General features: G+C 41.9%; 2 protein-coding genes and 1 long non-coding RNA gene across 3 annotated transcripts in view; 2 read left to right on the top strand and 1 right to left on the bottom strand.

Moving 5' to 3' along the window:
• PPDPFL (pancreatic progenitor cell differentiation and proliferation factor like) overlaps positions 1-18,950 on the bottom strand; it is a 129,622-nt gene that overhangs the window by 49,786 nt on the left and 60,886 nt on the right. The window lies entirely within an intron of this gene.
• On the top strand, positions 1,041-13,725 carry LOC135289335 (uncharacterized). Its single transcript, XR_010352109.1, has 4 exons — positions 1,041-1,159; positions 6,831-9,565; positions 11,587-11,695; positions 13,640-13,725. It is a non-coding gene; the product is annotated as an uncharacterized LOC135289335 (long non-coding RNA).
• Positions 15,177-18,719, top strand: SNAI2 (snail family transcriptional repressor 2). Its single transcript, XM_064385937.1, has 3 exons — positions 15,177-15,370; positions 15,940-16,485; positions 17,448-18,719. Exons 1-3 carry the CDS (start codon positions 15,292-15,294, stop codon positions 17,627-17,629), a joined length of 807 nt encoding a protein of 268 aa, XP_064242007.1. The 5' UTR covers positions 15,177-15,291; the 3' UTR covers positions 17,630-18,719.

Genomic DNA, 18,950 nt, shown 5'->3' with positions numbered 1-18,950 from the left:
GGAAGTAGTATCCAGATGAGAATATTGAATGTAATGCCATATATTATATTTTCTGTAGTGCCCTGAAACAAGAATATCTGACCATGAGTAATTAATTTTCAAAGCCAGCATTGACCTATCAGAGAGATTCTTTTTTTCTTTTAAAAGTAATATTTTAAGTGATCAAAAAGAGTCCATCACTGTGACAGACACAAAAGGGCTGAAGTGATAAAGGAAATACATTTGCCAATCAAGGCATGGAAAAACACCAAAACCTAAGTTTCAGATGACTTGCCACATGTCATTCTCCAAGCAAGTCCCATTGTTAATACAAGAACACTAAATTATCCCATTCATTGCACCTAGTGTTTTTCTATGGATTTACCCTCATACATAATGAGAAGCTGAATGCAAATAAGAAAAAGGCCTCAATTAAGTAAATCCTAGATGTTTTTCTCTAACAATGCACATGGTTGAGTGTCCACTTGTTGCTTTCTGGCTGTTTAATCAACCTTCACATAGACCAGAAACAGCTGTGGTGATTCTTCAGCTCTAATTGACCAGTGCCAATCCATTCCTAATCAAATGGCAAGACTGGGATTTTTTGTGAAGCATAGAAAAAAAATCCAGAAATTAAATACTATCAATCATTGAATTATAGAACCATGGAATTGTAGAAAGGTTTGGGTTGGAAGGGACCTTAAAGATCTTCTAATTCCAACTGCATTGCCATAAGTAAGGAACATTCCATTAATCCACTACTCAGAACCTCATCCAATCTGGTCTTGAGCACCTTCAGAGATAAGGAGTCTACAACCTTTCTGAGCAACCTGCTCCAGTGCCTCAACACTCAACAGCAAAGAATTTCTTCCAAATAACTAAACCTAAACCTACCCTACTTCACCTTAAGGCCATTCCTCCCTGCCCTATCACTACATGACCTTATGAAAAGTTTCCCTCTAGCTCTATTCCAGGGCCTCTTTAGGTGCTGGACAGCTGCTGTAAAGTCTTCTTAAAGTCTTCTCTCCAGGCTGAACAGCCCCAACTCTCCCAGCTTGTCTTCATAGGAGAGCTGTTCCAGGCCTCTTCAAGGCTTGGACTTGCTTATCCTCTGGACTTCCTCCAGAATGTCAACATCTTTCTTGTGTTCAGGGCCTCAGAGCTGGACACAGAATTCCAGGTGGGTTCTCACAAAGACAAAGTAGATGGGCAGGACCACCTCCCTTGTCCTACTGGTGACATTTCTTTTGATGCAGCCCAGGGCATGGTTGGCTTTCTGGGCTGTAGCACATGTCAACAGGTCATGTCCAGCCTCTCATCCAACAACACCCCCCAGTCCTTCTCCTCTGGGATGCTCTAAATCCATTCTCAGCCACCCCATATTTGTGCTTGGGATTGTCCTGACCCAGGTGCAGGACTTTGCACTTGGCTTTTTTGAACTTCATGAGGTTTGTACAGGCCCAACTCTCAAGTCTGTCAATGGATGGCATCCCTTCCCTCCAGATTCATTACAAGATAGGTAGAAATAGTGCACAATATCAGTGTCCTAATTCTGTCTGGAATATAGTTCATATTATGCTTATTATCTGGTACAGTGCTATGTTTTGGGTTTAATATGAGAATCATGTTGCTTTAGCTGTTGCTAAGGAGTGCTTACCCTAAGCCAAGGACTTTTCAGTTTCCCATGTTCTTCCCAAGAAATTCTATGGTTCATCACTTGTGTCTCCCGTGTTTTATTCCTCTCTTTCTTCTTTTCATTATTTTTATTAGTTTTCTATTTCACTTCATTTCAAGTAAAGTAAGTAAGCAGCTGTGTGGGACTCAGTTGCTGGCTGGGTTAAACCACAGCAGTCCAAAAAGGCAGCCTCACTCCTCACACCCCCTCCTCCACCACTCCCTGCCCCTCTCCGCTGTGGGACAGGGAGGAGAATCAGAAAAAAAAAAACCAAAAAAACAAAACTGTGGGTTGAGATAAGAACAGTTTGATACAACTGCTCACCACTCACTCAGCAACACCCCTCCTGTCCACACGCAGAGATGAGCCACTCACTGCCAGCCCCCTCCCAGTTTATACACTGAGTATGACATTCTACAGCACAGAATATCCCTTTGGTTCAGGTCAGCTGTTCTGGCTCTGCTCCCTCCTGACTTCTTGTGCACCTGCTCACTGGCAGAGCATGAGAAAATGGGAAACTGAAAAGTCCTTGGCTTAGGGTAAGCACTACTTAGCAACAGCTAAAACATCAGTGTGTTATCAACATTATTCTCATCCTGATTCCAAAGAACAGCACTGTACCAGCTGCGAACAAGAAATCAACTCTGTCCCAGCTGAAACCAGAACAATGAGAATATGGAATATATTTGTCAGACATTGCAGGACACAGCAAGAAAATATCATGTTATCACAATTTATTACTCCAGCCCAGAGTGCTAGTCCCTAGTGCAGGAGTTGGGGCTGTAATAGAAAAGCTAGGAAGATGCAGTGGTGAGGGCCGTGGAGCCACTCAGTCAATTCCTGAGGAGTTCATGTGCTAACATAACATTGTTAAAATTTGCCTTCCCTACTTAAAATGTCTTTTAATGTGATCCAATGAACTGGAACAGCTCTTTCTTCTGATGGATGCCCTAGTTTACCTCTGATCCAGCAGGCTTCAGGTACAGGCTATAACTACAAGTTTTGCAAGCTATCTCCACAGCTGCTTTCCCAGCAGGAGAGGATAAATTCTGTTCTTCTCCTGCTCTCCACAAACGATTGGCAAGAAATGTCTGCAAGGAGGACACCAGAAGTCACTTTCTTCAGCTGCTTCTTTCCGACCCCCTCCACACACATACCCCAAAGTGGGGTTTTGTACAAGGAAGTTGTGATCAAGAGAGCAAAAAGTAAGACACAGAGTGAAAGTACTTTTTAGCTGAGTCATGCCCTTAAACATTCAGCCTACATATTAATCATTGAGTGACATCAAGGATTCACTTCAAAATTGGATCTGACTAGTGCACTTAATTTGCCTACTGCACTAAACAGCTGTTCAGCTTCTGTTGAATTTGAAAGCAAATGTAATTAGTGCATGTTCACTGATGCTTCCTCATTACATTGCCGGCCCATATCATTGGAACAGTTAATTACTGCAGAGACAAAGGCTTGACTTACCTGATATAGTACATGATTATTCATCACTGACTCATTTTTTCTTCTTCACTGGTAATTTTGTTAACATCCCTGACAGTGCTTGAGTGAATCCCCTTGATCTTTTGTGCTATTATGTCTTCTCAAATGCTACTCAAATTCTCCAGGTAGCTTAATTCTCTAGATGTTATTGAGACATGAGGTTGACACTGCATGTAACTGGAGAAATAACTTGATTACATGAATCATAGCAAAATGTGCTATTCAGTAACTGTCCATCACAGCTGTCTTTGCACTTGGGGACTTTCCCAAGTGCATGCAGACCAAAGGCCTGCTGATGGAACCACCATCTTTCAAGGATGGCTTTAAAATAATGCTGAGGAAAAGAAATATTATTCCATAGTTACTCTTGTTTTTAATAGACCTGCTCCACTCCTACACAGGTTGGGTTTTGGGGGTTTTGGGGGGTTTTTTTGGTGTTTTGTTGTTGTTGTTGTTGTTGTTGTTGTGGTTGTTTTGGGGTTTTTTGTTTTGTTTTGTTTTGTTTTTTGGTGGTTGTTGTTGTTGTTGTTGTTGGTTGGTTGGTTTTGGTTTTTTTTGGTTTTTTTGCTGGCTTTGTGGTTTTTTAACAGCCTCAGTACAATGGAGTTAGCTGACTTTCCATCCCTGCCTACCAGATGTCACAGGCTCCTCTCAGATGCAGCCCCTTTTCTCAAAAGGAAGTTGTGTCTACCTGAAATGTGAGGACTCTACATTTATTGGTGACCTTTAGGCTGGTGAAGGACAAGCTGCTCAATACAGCTGCCAGTCCTGGGGACATCTGCAGTGCACGTGCAGATCAGCTTGGCTGTGCTGGCATGAGAATACACCATACTCCTCAGAAAGGCCAGATTTAGTAATTTACTGCACATATTTGTAATCATTGCCAGGCGTACGCAAAATAGCCCTAAGATTCCTGCTGCATCCCTCTCCCATCATATTGCAGATATACCTGGCTACTCTGGTAAAGGAAGGTCACCTAAATTGTAAAGGCAGGTTTTAGTAATTTACACAGCACTGCACATTCATTTTTCATCTTTTCATATGTGAAAAGTTGTAGCCATTCACAGAAGAACAAAATGTAAAGAACCAAGGAAATGTATAAAAGAAAGATACATGACCATTTAGGATAGAGGAACTATGGAAAGTTCCTAACAATGATGCTGAAAGAAAAAAGAATTTTTTTAAAAGTGAGATGTTCACTCAGGAACATCTGAGCAATCTGGAGGAACTGAAATACTGCTCCTAAGTAATTCAGGTGGCAAAAGGCCTGTCCACAGCATTATGCTGACAATTAGAGGTCAGTAAAGTAGAATTGACAGGACTTCTCTGCCACCTGAAAGAGACTTCATATTTTTCAAAGCCTTTGCATGATCTGAGAGATCAATAGCCTGACATTTATTTGGTTTGCTCATTCTTTCTTCTCATGGTATGCTTCTCTTTTTTTTTTTAACTGATTCTCATGCATGAAACTTTCTTATCATCGTACATTTCACAAAGAATCCCAACAAAAATTCTGCAAGAGCAATTCACAAACAATAAACTGTACAGCAATATCTGATCTGCACATTAAACTCATATGGTAGCTGGGAGATGCCTAGAACAGCAGATATTTGCTCTTACATGCTATACCACTCAGTCTGACTTTCAGTGGACTTTAAAGCTGTCTCAGTATTGGTTTATTTTATCAGGGATTTGTTTCTGTTTTGATTTTTTTGGTTATTTTTTAAGCTGCCTTAGACCATAAGGTTCTTTTTGGGTACATCACTTCATTCCATATGAAAAAATTATCGAGTGAGTAAAATCACCCTCTGGAATGTAGGTAATTTGACAGTCACTGCTGATGGGGGCACAGATCAAGCCAAATTTAAGGCAAATTTGCTTTTCACTTCCTCAAGGATCAGCCTCTACAAACTATTCAAGTCACTAAAAAAGCATAAACCTCCTTTCAAATCAATCTATTCTGCATGGGGATAAATAAATTGTGAATTAGGCAGTTTCAAAATAGGTAATTGCCTGAAATGAGCAATTTCTAGCAGCTGGTATAGCCAGTGTTATTACCCACATAAATATTGACTCATGCATTAAGAGTAATTAATGAGAAAACAAAACTGCAAGAAAGGAAAGAAAAAGTGAAAAGCAATCTTCTTAGAGGCCCTGAAGGCCTCTCTTTTCTATATTTTGTGTTTATCAATGCTTTAAACTGAATTCTGCAATGCACATTTTCTTTGTTGTTCTGTAAAATTTCAGCAAAGCATTTCATAGTTATTTCAAGTCATTAATTTTGCAACACCACATGACAGGAGCAATTCATTCATATCTCAAGAGGCAGAGGAACTAAGACCTCAGCTTTAGCTTGAGAGGTTTGGTTTCATTTTCTTTTCCCAGTGCAAAATCTCTTGAAATGGTACCTCAGAGACACAAGAAAGATGTTGACCAGTTGAAACAAGTCCAGAGGAGAAGCACGAAAAATCATTAATTGTGCACTTCACACTTACTCTGCCAAGGGATAAGACACGTGCACAAAATGTGCAGGAGCAGAATGGTGGAAGGGAGAAACACAAAATAACACGGCACAGCCTCTTGGTTCTGGGGGCAGGAGGGAATTGACACAGCCTTGAAGGAATTTCAGGCTCCACATTCAAGCTACATCTCTCTCCTCCTCCCTCTGTTCCCTTCTCATCCACATCTGAATTTTCTTCCAGACTTCCTTCTGCTCCAAGATACTACTAATATCCTTATTAATGTTGTCCGTGCTTTAAGGCAGTAGTCCTGAGAACTTCATAGAAGATAGGGGAATGTCATAAGCCCCATTTTAGAAATTAGAAACATCAGCTGATACATAAACAGCGGGAATCTGCTGCAGAACAGGAACCTGTTTCTCAGGTTGATCAAACATGAAACTTTTCTTAAGATGAAGTGAATCAAGCCTTAACTATAGAGTTACCTTTCATCTTGAAACCCTGCTGCTTGGACTCCTGTTCTATCATGAGTGAAAAAGATGTAAGCTCATCTTTAAAGTTTTAAAGATGTGACTCTTCCGAGGTTCAAGCAGCTCTCCACTTGAAATGCAGGCTATCACATATAGAGTGCTCCTACAAAATGTTTGCTTTCTTTAGTGAAGTATATCGGCCACAGAATGATTGCTAGTTGTAATTTTGCAACAGGCCACCTCCTCTTGCAAGTCTTTATTACTTCCACTTCAAAAGATGTAAGCTGGTCATACTGGTTACTCACTCTGCTTCCTGTTGGTGCTTATAACATGGGACTCATCATTTCCCTCTTATCACCTGCCTCTATCACATCTGCCATGAAGAGCAGTGAGACATCTGGGATCAATAGTAGTTGTTCCCCAGATGTCATGAATATCTGTATCTTCTGTAAGTCATTTACCAAGTACCTAGAGGCTTCTCTGTAGCTGTGAGGATAAGAGGCTAGGAGGATAGCAATGGGTAAGAGGCTAGGACTAAACTGATACAAAATAAACTGAAACAGATGCTTCATAATAGTGGATGAAGCTGCAACAACATTTTAAAGTAAACTAGTAGCAGTGGAAAAAATCTATAACCTGAATCTTAGAAATTCACTGGCTGATTTAGAAGTTTTGAAATTATATCTAAGAAAATTACAGCATAATTTGAGTAAAATTCATCAATCCATCTTTTTCCTTATTTTTTTCCCTGAACAGATATGTGTCAGAACGTAATACACAGTACAATGCATATGACTTGTTAGGAAGAAAAGAAGTTATAAAGAAATGTGTGTATGAGACACTAGAGAGAAATTTGTCCTGTTTAACATACCTGCATTCAGCTTCTTGGCAAATATTTCCTTCAGTGTAGAATCAGCCTGCTTTCAGGAATATGAACTATGTCTGGATTAGCAGATGGAACAGCAGCAAAGCACAGGATTGCAAATGTCTAAACAGTTTCATTTTTAGCATTTTCTTAGCATGGCTTTGGACAGCAAGCGTTAGCATCCTCTCAGCTAAGGCCTAGACATCCTTCAGCATTTCATAAGACTGTTTCTAATAGACAGTTTAGCTGTAGCCACCCTACTTTAGGCCAGTTTACACATGAAAACATGAGTCAGCTGTGAGCCTAAGCCTCAAGGCAGTCTCCAGTCTCTTCCATGTAGAAACATATATATCACTATCTGTACATACACGATTCATCCATGGCAATGTGGTTTCTCAGTGTTCTGATCTATCTTACTCATAAACCCTACTGGCAGTTGTGAGTTCAGGAAAGATCTGCCACTCTGTCTTTTATAGCAGTGAAGCTAAAGGATGCAATTCACCAAGAACTAAAATATGAAGAAGAATTGGAGGAAAAGGCACTACCCATAACACAGAGACACCCCACAAGTCAAAATGCAAATCCTCAGCAGCCTCTGTGGGGAAGGCTACTGAGATGCTGGTGAGACCTCACCAACAACTCACAAATCTGGGGCAGAATGAGCAGTATTAAACAGAACAGGATTGCAGAGAAACACTGGTTTCATATCCCAAAAAGAAAAAAAAATACTTTCTTCACAAAATTGAGATTGCTGCAATTTTCATGCAGTTTAGAGGCATAAAAGTCTCCCCAGAGACAGTCATTCATTGTGCACTTCATACCACCTTGCCGAGCTGAACACTGATGAAACACTAATCCAGCATGTTTCTAAACAGGAAGAACAGGAAGAGTACATGAGCACTGACCTGTTGCAGAAGAAATATTCAGGACCATGGAAAAGTATGCTAGAGAGACACATCACCAGAAATTCAGCTGATGATTCAGCCATACCAACACAGCTTTAATTTAACTTCGAGACCAATGATATAACCAGTTCTAGGCAATGTGCAGAGACAGCTGCAGCTTACTCCCACCACAACCAAGAGGAAGCAAAACATGAGGGGGAAGAAGTGAGCCAAGTGTTGGTAATATGCTATAAAACACATTTGAAGCCAGTTGTTTACACAGAAATTAAACAAACAAACAAACTAAGCTACTATTACTTGAAATGTACAATAGTTGATGCAAAGGCAGTACCATTGCCACAAAACATTACTAAAACCAACCAGCAGTTCAGCTGAAATGCTGTGTCTGACTGTCCACACCATGAAAGGTAAAGACAACAGTCCTTTCGTGTCCTCTCTAGCAGCCTAACAGAGATGTACTGTAAGGAGACCAATTCTTCCGGCACATACTGTAGTCAGATGAAGGCTCTCACAAGAGTTAGTAAGAAACTCAAACTACAGACATCTCTCAGGTCTGGTGGAGCTGCTGAGGAAGGAAGCGGGAAGAACAGAAAGCCCAGACACCCTCAAACTCATGGAAAGCAGAGTTGGCAGCTGTGTTTTTTCATTTTTGCAGTCTTTAGCATTTTTTATGATGGTGGAAAGCCCTCAAAAATGTCTTGGATATTTGGGAAACCTCCCATCAGGGAACACAGCCCTGTGAAGAAGTCACTGTGTGTTAATCCCTAAGATATACTGCTTGATTTGTCTGGAACTAAAAAAGTCTCTGCTTGCAATGTTGAAAGTAGGTTCTGGCATGCTGAACCACCCAGTCCCTTGCAATCTGCACTACGTCTTTTGCCAGGTACTGCTGAAGGAAAAAAAAAAAAGCTCCAGACATCAGCCTGCCCTCAAAGCTAGTGCAGCGATAACAGATAAAGACAAAACAGGACTTTCAGACACCAGGCCTGCAGCTGGCAACAATTATTGTCTGAGAAGATAGCAGAGGATGTCTTTATTGAGCTTAACAGAGCCAGGAGCAGAGCACTAGTCTAAATGCAAAGAAGCTGGTTCTCAGGAGAAGAGAAATCTGCACTGTCAGAAATCTCTGGGGCCCTGGGAACTTCCAAATGGTCCTTGAGAAAGACAAAGTACTTAAAGTCAATGTAAGAAGTTATAAGAATAGCCAAGTGCAGCATCTGCAGTGTATAAGCAATAGATGAAGTTAGAGAGGGAATGAAGACTAGGTGGTGAGCCAGCCTTGCAGCACCACCTCTGTTCTAAGCAGCAGGGATTGCAAAAGGTGCCTAAGCCTCAGGATGAAGTAGAAGAGTGACACTGCACCAAATCTAGCAATTCTCATCTTCTGTTTACACAGCAAAAGAATGACTTTCTACTGAAACAGAAATACTAACTATGCTGCAGAGGACTGCCCCAAAAATCATATCATATGCTTGAAGACATTGTCCAAACACTTCTTGAACTCTGTCAGGCTTGGTGCAGAGAGCATTACCCTAGGGAACCTGTTCCAGTGCCCAACCACCCTCCATGTGAAGAACATTTTAATAACATCTAACCTAAACATTCCCTGACATGACTTCAGGCCTTTCAGACCCTCAGGTCCTTTCACTGGTCACCACAGAAAAGAGATCAGTGTCTGCCACTCTGCTTCTCCTGGTGAAGATGCTGTAGACTGCAATGTGGTATGTATAATGTACAATACATGAAAAATAAACATTTAGAGAGGGCCCTGTGCAGACCTTGGAGCAGCCTTCCAGCACCTAAAGGGAGACTGCAAGAAAGAGTGGGATTTTTAGAGGGTTTAATAGTGATAGGACAAGGGAGAAAATGGCCTCAAACTAAAAGAGAGTAGGTTTAGATTAGCTATGAGGAAGAAATTTTTAATCTAACCAGAAGAGGTTGCCTAAAGAGGTTGTGGATACCCCCTCCCTGAAAGTATTCAACAGCAGGCTGGATGGGGATCTGAGCAACCTGGTCTAGTGAAATGTGTTCATGACAGGAGGGTTGGAACTAGATGATTTTTAAGATCCCTTCCAACACAAACCGTTCTGTGATCTCTGTTGGGTGCTCACACACACACACACACATACACAGAGGATGCATTATCCAGAGCAGGCAATCTCATATGATGCCTTCGTGTCTCACTTTGCCGTAGGCAGCGAACAATAACGATGAAAAGCTACACTAGTCATAGACGGCAGTAGAAAAAAGTGGGGAAGGGATTTAGCTGTCTGGTTGCCGCTGCTGGCTCCCTGTCCTTCTGTTCCCAGAGCCCATCAGCCAGCAGGGCGGTGATCCATGCCGCTGCCCGCACATCCCCGTTTCCCGGGCTGGCCGCACGGTGGGGCGGCCGGCCCGCTCCTGGCTCCGCGGAGCATCCCTGTCCCGGCAGGGCTGTGCCCAGCAGGTGGCTCCTTCCGACCACACAACGCCCTCGCCGCGCTCCCTGCATCCCCAGGGCAGCGCTCCCAAGCCTTTTTGCTCCTCGTATGAATAACGCAGCCACGTAGGGGAAGGTCGGCGTTGCTTTCCTGAGTGCGACGGCCTGGGCTGGGGTGTGACACAATTTTGGGGAACCAATACTTGTTACAGCACTGCACACATAAACAGGGCTGCATTCAACGCACCAGAATCGCATCTCAGTTCTGCTCGAGTACATCTGAGATAGGTCAGCTGCAGCCAGTGGAGATATTACAGATGGGAATGACAGGGGAATTTGGCCCATGGTTAAAATATCTTCATGGAGAAACAATGTAGGAAAATTGAACTATGACCATGTTCCTTCATTACGGGCTAATTTGACTCCAAAATGACCCCTCTTAAGTCGGTGAAGCTACACAGGTGTGAAGGAGAGTGGCATGCAGAAGCCAGGACTGTTTGAACTGCTTGATCCAAAAGGAACCAATTTGCATCCATTAATAAATGGAAGTTTGTATTTAAGGAAAATTATTTTCATATAGATATATATAAAATATAGACAGGCTTAGATCTTTAAGAGACACTTCAAAAGGCCTTGACTAATTGGAAAGTTCAGACTGAGTCAGACTTTTGCTGTTCAATCACTATCTCTTAAATGTGCCTAAACTCTGGCAAAGTTACTGATTTTAGAAAAAATGTATTTACTGGCGCAAAACATTCAAAATGTCGACATTTTTTATTTGACTGGAGAAAATCTTCTAAAATGCACAGATTTATTGTGACCGTATTGAACTTAGGGCCTAAAAGACTGGCACTTGACATCACTTCATAAAAATCCTTCATTAAATTTGCTGCCATTTCTGCTGATAGTTCAGGTCAGTATTTGGAAAGAAGATAAAAATGTGAAAGAAAAGGTATTCTTAGCATTTGTTTCAAAATTTATTAAGGCACATGTGTTGGAGTGATGGAAGAGAATACCCTCGCCTAATTGTTTTCCCTCTACTCTGTTAACAAATTAACAAATTTTGGGTTTATTTCCCTCTGGCATCCAATCTAATCACATTTGAAGCACTGCTCAGTTTCTAGTGCTACTAAAGTTTTCCTGCTTCTAAAAGTCACACCATGTCTTTACTTTCCAGGACCTATCAGCTGGCACCAAGAGGGAAATATGAAAGCATAGGGTAACACTGAAGCTGAGTTGATATGTTCCACATTCAGCTGACTATTGAAAACCCACCTTTCTTTTCCCCATATTAACCATTTCACACTTTCCTTTGAAATGTAGGAGGTTTGTGAATTACAAGAGCCGTTCTGTAGGTGTGAGTTACTTGAGCTTCTACCTCTTCCAGGATGAAGTGGTCACCTGCATCAATAAACCTCCAGAGCTATTTTTGGTAAGCTCTGCTGGGCTCAGTGCCTCCTGGGGGTTCTTCCAAACCTCACCGTGCTGCCTTCCGTGGGCTCCATGGCAGTCAAAATGATTAAGAGCACTGCCTGAGAAATATGGGAATAGTGATCCAACATAACTTATTTAATATTCTGAAACTATTTTTCTTGCTTCTGCTGTGGTTTATCCAGATATTTAACATTTTCTGATCCACACTCTTGCTAGTATTGATGCTTGATAGGGACACTAACACTGTCATGAGAAGAATTAAGCTATAGTTTGGGCTTAGTTTGGGCTTTTCTTCCCTCTTTGATAATAAACATAATTCTGGCATCCTTCCACTTCCAGAAAACAAAGTAACAAAGTTACTGCCCTTCTCAGAAAGCCTGACAAGGAAAGGGATTTCATGGAGCTATCTGAAATGGGGAGACTAAAGTGAAGCTCACAGTTTGTCATCTGTGCACAGGAACAAGTGTCCCGATGTTAAAAAAAAAAAAAAAAAAAAGAAAAAAAAAGAAAATAAAAAGGCCATTTCTGCTGTAGGGTTGAAGCTCTGGTCCTAATCATTTAGCTGCTGCAAAGCACATGCCAAGGTTTCAGGCAGCAGAATTGCTTGGATCATTTCCTACGCACTTTGCAGAGTGGCAATTAGCAGCACAGTGGCATTAACAAGACAGCTTTACATGAGCTTTCAAAGTAAAAACATAAAGAATCCCTAAAAGACCAGCTACTTGTAAAATGTGAGAGGGAAGCTGTAGGCCTGATTTTTCGGAGGTGGGTGCAAGGCTTTGCCCGCAGGCAGCGTGACCATCAATCAGAGTCACCCGCCACCCTCCACACTTCCCTGGCTCCTCCAAGGAGGGAAAACCTCCTGTATTCTGCACTCGACCTTTGTGTTGCCTTTCCTGCACGGGGATGGATGCCACACGTCTCCAAGTGCCCTCTCATCCACATTTGCCGTAAACACCCAGAACACCTGTTTGCTCTGACTCACCCACTCCTCACGCAGACTCTCCCTTTTTTTGACAGCAGACCTCACTCAGGTAGTATGTGCTGCTAATATCCTTTCAGGACCGTGTAATAACATGCCTTCTATCCAATTCCTAACATCCTTCAATCAGCTCAGCCAGTGGGCTAACTGCTTACGCTCCTGTGATTTATATAAGTGCAATTAATTTAAACTGCATCACTCCGGTGCTATGCTGGTGAAAATGCCCTGAGAGGGAGAACCTCGCTGGTGAATCAGACCCTTTGCTTTTAACAAACACACAAAAGAACAGATCCCGAGCCAGTGAAAATCTGCATGGCTCCATTCATTTCAACACACAAACTTAAACCAGCTCAAGGTCTGAATCACAGCTCATGTAACAGACTATTTAGATACAGACTAATGCCTCACATCCTGAAATGCAATGCTTTCCCAGAGCTGGCAGGGGACAGGGACTTGTCAGATGGAACAGAGCTGAGAGGGAAGCAAGACCACAAATGAAACCTTTAAAAATGCTTTGTGGATTTCTTCATTTCTGTGGAGATGAGGAAAGTAACAGATTGTGTCTCTGCAAGCACTGCTCTCTCTTCTGGAAAAACCACCTCTGTTCGTTTTGCCCCAGCTGCAAAGCAAGTAACCTGCAAAGTCCCTTTCTTTGCCACTTTCTCTTTCCTCCCATAGCCTGGGTATGTTCCCTGCCACTTGGAAATTCGTATGGCACCTTTCACTAACAGACACAAAAGTTAGATGATGAAAAGATGAATCTTTTTAATCAGTTCTTGAAAATAGCTAACTTTCCCTGCACTTGTTTTGGTATTCCCCAAGATTAAGAAGTCATGCAGATTGACAAAGCACTTTGCTCTTGCATGTCTTAACACACCCATTGAACTTTTTTTTTTTTCTTTTCCTTCACATCTATTCCAACACCTGCTGCAAAAACGGGCTGGGGTGGTCTCTGTAAAGCACCCAGCACGCCTCCTCCCAAGAGGAGAGAGAGCTCCAGCGTCACACCAGTACGGCATGCCGGTATGTGCCCAGGCAGGTGGAGGTAATACACAACCAGGGGGGGAAGGGGTGGGGAGGGCAGACCAAGAGTCAATCGGAGTGTAATTTGTGTTAGAAATTTACCAGCATTCAGCTGTCCATATTTCCAAAATGCAAATATTTTAAAATTAAAAAACCTATCTGTGACTGAATATCTCCTCTAAATCAATCTAGATAACCAGAACACTCTGTGGCACATTTAAGAGGCTTTCATCTTAAATGAAATACATAATATAAATTATACCTTCATAGGAAATCAAGAGGTCCTAAAATATACTAATGGAGAAGGGCATTTAAGAGCCATTTAGATTACCCAGTCTATAATTTTGGGGGGTTTGCTTATCTATGCATCTTTTAACTGCTTTGGATGATTAGGAAAATTTCCTTGGCAATGTCCTAAGAGGATAGGCAAAGGAGTGACATAACTACTCCCAAGGAAGGAAAGGTCGAGGTTTTGCATTCTGCAGATTTTTAAAGTAAAAGAGAAAATATTCTTCATATGAGCAGTCTGAGGCAGTATGCATATTATATAAAGACTATCACCCTGCTCTGAAATATAATCCTCCCAAGGCTTCTCCCTCTCCTTGAACTCACTTGCAGTATCTGTCTGGTCTCTCTGCCTGAAAGGGTGCAGGTCAGGGAGGCAGGCTGCTCGTCTCCAGCCTCTCCTAAGCACAACTATTCAAAGGCAGCTCCCCAGTGGAGCAGGCACACATTCAGTTCAAAGCCTTCCATTGAGTCTGCCGGCCAGCTTGGTACCTTGTAATGTCGTGTGTGTGTGTGTGTGTGTGTTTTGACCCCTTCTGCTCTTAATGCACAGTTTGTCCCACTGTAATTCTCATATCAAACATCTGGAAACCAGATTCATTTAAAAGAAAAACAAAAAGAGAAAGAAGAATAAAAAAACAAAAAGAGAAAGAAGGATAAAAAACAAAAAAAGGGGGGAAAGGTGGGGGAGAGGAAAAAGAAAAGAGGGAGGAAAGGGGGGCAAGGGGCAAAAAAGGGTGAGAGGAAGAAGGAAAAGTTTCAGTGCCTATGACTTATCCAGGTCTCTGTCAGAAAGGAAAAAAATATATTTCAGCTGAATCAGTAAACTGACCTTTATTTTCAAGAATTTTGAGCAATACATTTTTGTAGGCTGCAGTTCTACAGAGCCACATCCCCCCACTTCGGAGCAGGGTAACGCGCTCTGCTAGAGCTCGCTCCCCCGTTCACAGCTGTCTCCAGCGGGAGGAGCTGAAACCTGAACCAAACCCTCCGAGTGGGATTGGATCCCTGAGCCAGCAGCCCCAGAGCCCTCCCAGAAAAACAGCCTCTTTGGAAAAGTGCTTGAGAACATCCCGAAGCGATTGGAGGAGCGGAAAACCCTTCCCCCCTGCACCTGACTCGTGGGTATTTACAGCACTTTTCAAGGCGGCTCGGCAGTGCCGCTGCACAGGCGGGAGTGGATGGGCTGCGCGGGGCCGTAGGGACCGGGAGCGGCTCCGATGCGCCCGCAGTGACACCGCGAGTCACCCGCCACCGCCCGAAAGGACAGAGAGCCGGCGAGACGCGCCAAGCCTGCCTCCAAAATGCCACGCTCCTTCCTGGTCAAGAAGCATTTCAATTCATCCAAGAAGCCGAATTACAGCGAGCTGGACACTCACACAGGTAACAGACCGGAATCTGGGGCCGCCGCGTCGCCTCTGGGGCTGCGGGCGTTGCGTGGCAGGAGCGAGGAGGGGTGGGATTGCTCTGCGGGCTGCAGGGGACGGGTTGGATCACTGCTCGCTCTGTGTTCTCCTGCTTACAAGGAGGGAGTTTTGAGAAATATCTCAGGGCTGACCAGAATGAATCGTGAAAGTTTGCTCATCCACTTGAACTCAAGTTACTTAGAAAGTTTTGGAGTTTTCCTGTTCTCTATCTGTTGGTGGTGAAATTGAAACTTTTATTCAAATCCTTCAAGAAGTTTCACTGCTTCATTGTGTCAGGCTGCACAGATTTAGGAGCAGCATGCCGCCTTGAAGGGACTCTCCAGCTGCAACTTGCCTGTTCAAGGGCACTGTCTCTACCCATCAGAATATATCTATCAAACAGTATTTCCTGAATGCTCCTTATATTCAGATTACCCTACTGAGTGGTGTTTCATTTGTGCGGCTTTTAATACTCAAAGCCTTAATTTTGCTGCTTTTTGAAAAATGTTTTGGTTCTCTTATCTTAAAATGTTCTTCTCTCTCCAGTGATTATATCCCCATACCTGTATGAAAGCTATCCAGTCCCTATCATACCACAGCCAGAGATCCTGAGCTCAGTAGCTTACAATCCCATTACTGTGTGGACTACAACTGGGCTGCTACCGTCTCCTTTACCCAATGACCTCTCTCCGCTTTCTGGATACCCCTCATCTTTGGGAAGAGTCAGCCCACCTCCACCTTCCGACACCTCCTCCAAAGACCACAGCGGTTCAGAAAGCCCCATTAGCGATGAAGAAGAGAGAATCCAGTCAAAGCTTTCAGACCCTCATGCGATCGAAGCCGAAAAGTTCCAGTGCAGTTTGTGCAACAAGACCTATTCGACTTTCTCTGGGTTGGCCAAACACAAGCAGCTGCACTGTGATGCCCAGTCTAGGAAATCCTTCAGCTGCAAGTACTGTGACAAGGAGTATGTCAGCCTGGGAGCGCTTAAGATGCACATCAGGACCCACACGCTACCTTGTGTCTGCAAGATCTGCGGCAAGGCTTTCTCTAGACCCTGGCTACTTCAAGGACACATCAGAACTCACACTGGTAAGAGCAAGTTTCATTTGCAGTTTCTTGTTGCTATAACATCAGGGTGCCTTTTTGCTATTTTTCTCCACAGGTGGAAAACCCAGCAGCATTTCTTAACTTACCTTGAAATGCATCCACAGAATTTTAAATGAATCATTAAAAGGCTAAATTCTCCTTCTTGCAGAGAGAGGGGAAGGTGGGAGTGGGGGGGTTTAGCATGGTCTCATAACTGCAGGCCAGATACTGGCATAAATCAGCATTGCTTCCTTGGTAATTTTACAATGGTTTAGACCATTTCCACTAGCTGAAGCTTTTGCTTTAAGGATTTTTTGTTAACTTTCAGGCTTTGGAAATTGCTAACTTTGAGAAGCCTCCAGCTGACTCTGAAATCAGGCAGCAAAAAACAGGCAATGCATGAGGGGCTGCTTTCTGACTCCTTAAGCAGCTGGCAAGTTTTGCATGCACTACCTCAAGTCCTTAAGAATTAGAAACTCATCATCAGCAATGTGGTTGGGTTTTTTCTATTGTGGCAAAAATAGGGTTTTGAGTACAACACTGGGTACAAGGCAATGTCTGCACAGCTGTTTGCTGCTTTTCAGACAAAGCCCTTGTTCCCCAGTAATTCACACAGACTAAGCAGAAAATATTCTATGAAAATATTTGAAAATTTTGGATTGAGCCCAGTTTAAAGGTACTGCATGCACCTGTAGATGCAGACAGTGTCAGCAGCTTGTTTTCAGAGACTGTGTTTTACAACATATTCTCAATAGACTGGGGTTCTGCATAAGAGGCAGCAGTGCTGAAAGCTGCTGTATCTGTGGCCTGATTAATTTTTATTAGACTTTATCTTATAACAAGTTATTTCTGTTTGTTCTTTTTTTTTCTTAGGATAAAAGCAGGTTTTACCTGTCCCAAAAATATACATTTTTTTCTTTTGTTTTAAAGATTTATCCTATTTTCTCTTGATGTTTCCTTTGTAGGAGAGAAGCCATTTTCCTGTCCTCACTGCAACAGGGCTTTTGCAGACAGATCCAATCTGAGGGCTCATCTGCAGACCCACTCAGATGTGAAGAAATACCAGTGCAAAAATTGCTCCAAAACTTTCTCCAGAATGTCTCTTCTGCACAAACATGAGGAATCTGGCTGCTGTGTAGCACACTGAGTCATGCAGTCAATGTTTACCTGGACTTGATGCATTTCTCCACTTCTGTTCCAAATGATAAGTGGGAATCCAAAGGCGTTTTCTCATCTACCTTTCAGCCAAAAATAAAAAAAAAACCAAAAAACAAAGAAACCAAACCAACACACCACCAAACAAGCAAATAAATAAACAAGTGGAAGAACTTAGAATGTCAGTAGAAATGAGCTTTAAGTAGTTTCTGTTCTGCCATACATTTGCATTCTTAAGTGTGAATTCTGAAATAGAGGGAAAGACGCCATGCATGACATTTCAAGTAGATCTAAAGGAAGAAGCATTATCAGCTTTCTTTATAGATGAAGCCAAATGTAGGTCGTCTTTTCTTGCTTAGAAAAGGCTTCAAAGTTAACAATACATTCCTGCCAAGCCATTTCAACCAAAGAAACAGTATTTTAAGTGGAAATTTTCATGAAAAATACTACCCAAGTGAATTTTGCTAGACACCATTTATCTCAGGTGCCTTAAAAAGTATTCCAAGTTTACCTTAGTAAATGTTTAATATTATTCATTGCTGTGTTTGTTTTTTTTTTATTAGAAGCCAAGGCCTTCATTAATGATCTGAAATGCTTTAAAACTGCATAACTAAAAGAGGGAAAAAAGTATAAAAGAATGTACGAAAAAATTAAAAGCCACAAATTAACTGCATGTGCCTTAAAAAATAAATAAAAAAGATAATACTGTAGCTTCAAACATTCCTGGTGCATGCTTGACCATACTTTAATATGGAATAGTTCCTCAAAACTTCATTTTTGTTTTAAAAAACGGGAATAAGTGCAAGAGAGGGGATCCATGGGAGTTTTACAATTATTTTTTTTAAATGCACAAAGGAAATGCAATATTTTCAGCATTACCCCTCCAAGTGCCTTTTTTATTGATGATTTTGTAAAATATGTTGACATAATGTAAATATTTTTATTTTTATATGATTGAATGTGTTATGAATGAAAGCAAATTGTTGCCCATAGCAGCATCTATAGATAACTTGAAGAAAGTGTGAAGTGAAATTGATGTTGTTTTCTAGCCACTTTTTTACAATAAACATTTTTAAGTAAGATTTCTGTTGTTTGTTCTAATTAAACTGCGTACACGCCTTGGACATAGAAAAATGTGAATGTCTCTACATGACCAAATGAAGATAAAAGTGACTTTCAGATGTGAAGACTTACTCCACAAGTTCTAAACATTAGAGAGCAATTTTAAAATATTTTAAACCTTACAGTGCATTTTTCTAATCAATGCCCTAAAACACTTGCTTTTCTCCTACTTCCAACACTATAAAAACATT

This window comes from Passer domesticus, chromosome 1 (genome assembly GCF_036417665.1).
Source record: "Passer domesticus isolate bPasDom1 chromosome 1, bPasDom1.hap1, whole genome shotgun sequence".
In the NCBI taxonomy this organism is placed as follows: domain Eukaryota; kingdom Metazoa; phylum Chordata; class Aves; order Passeriformes; family Passeridae; genus Passer; species Passer domesticus.
Note: the sequence above shows the minus strand (reverse complement) of the source record. Positions and strands in the feature narration are given on the sequence as shown.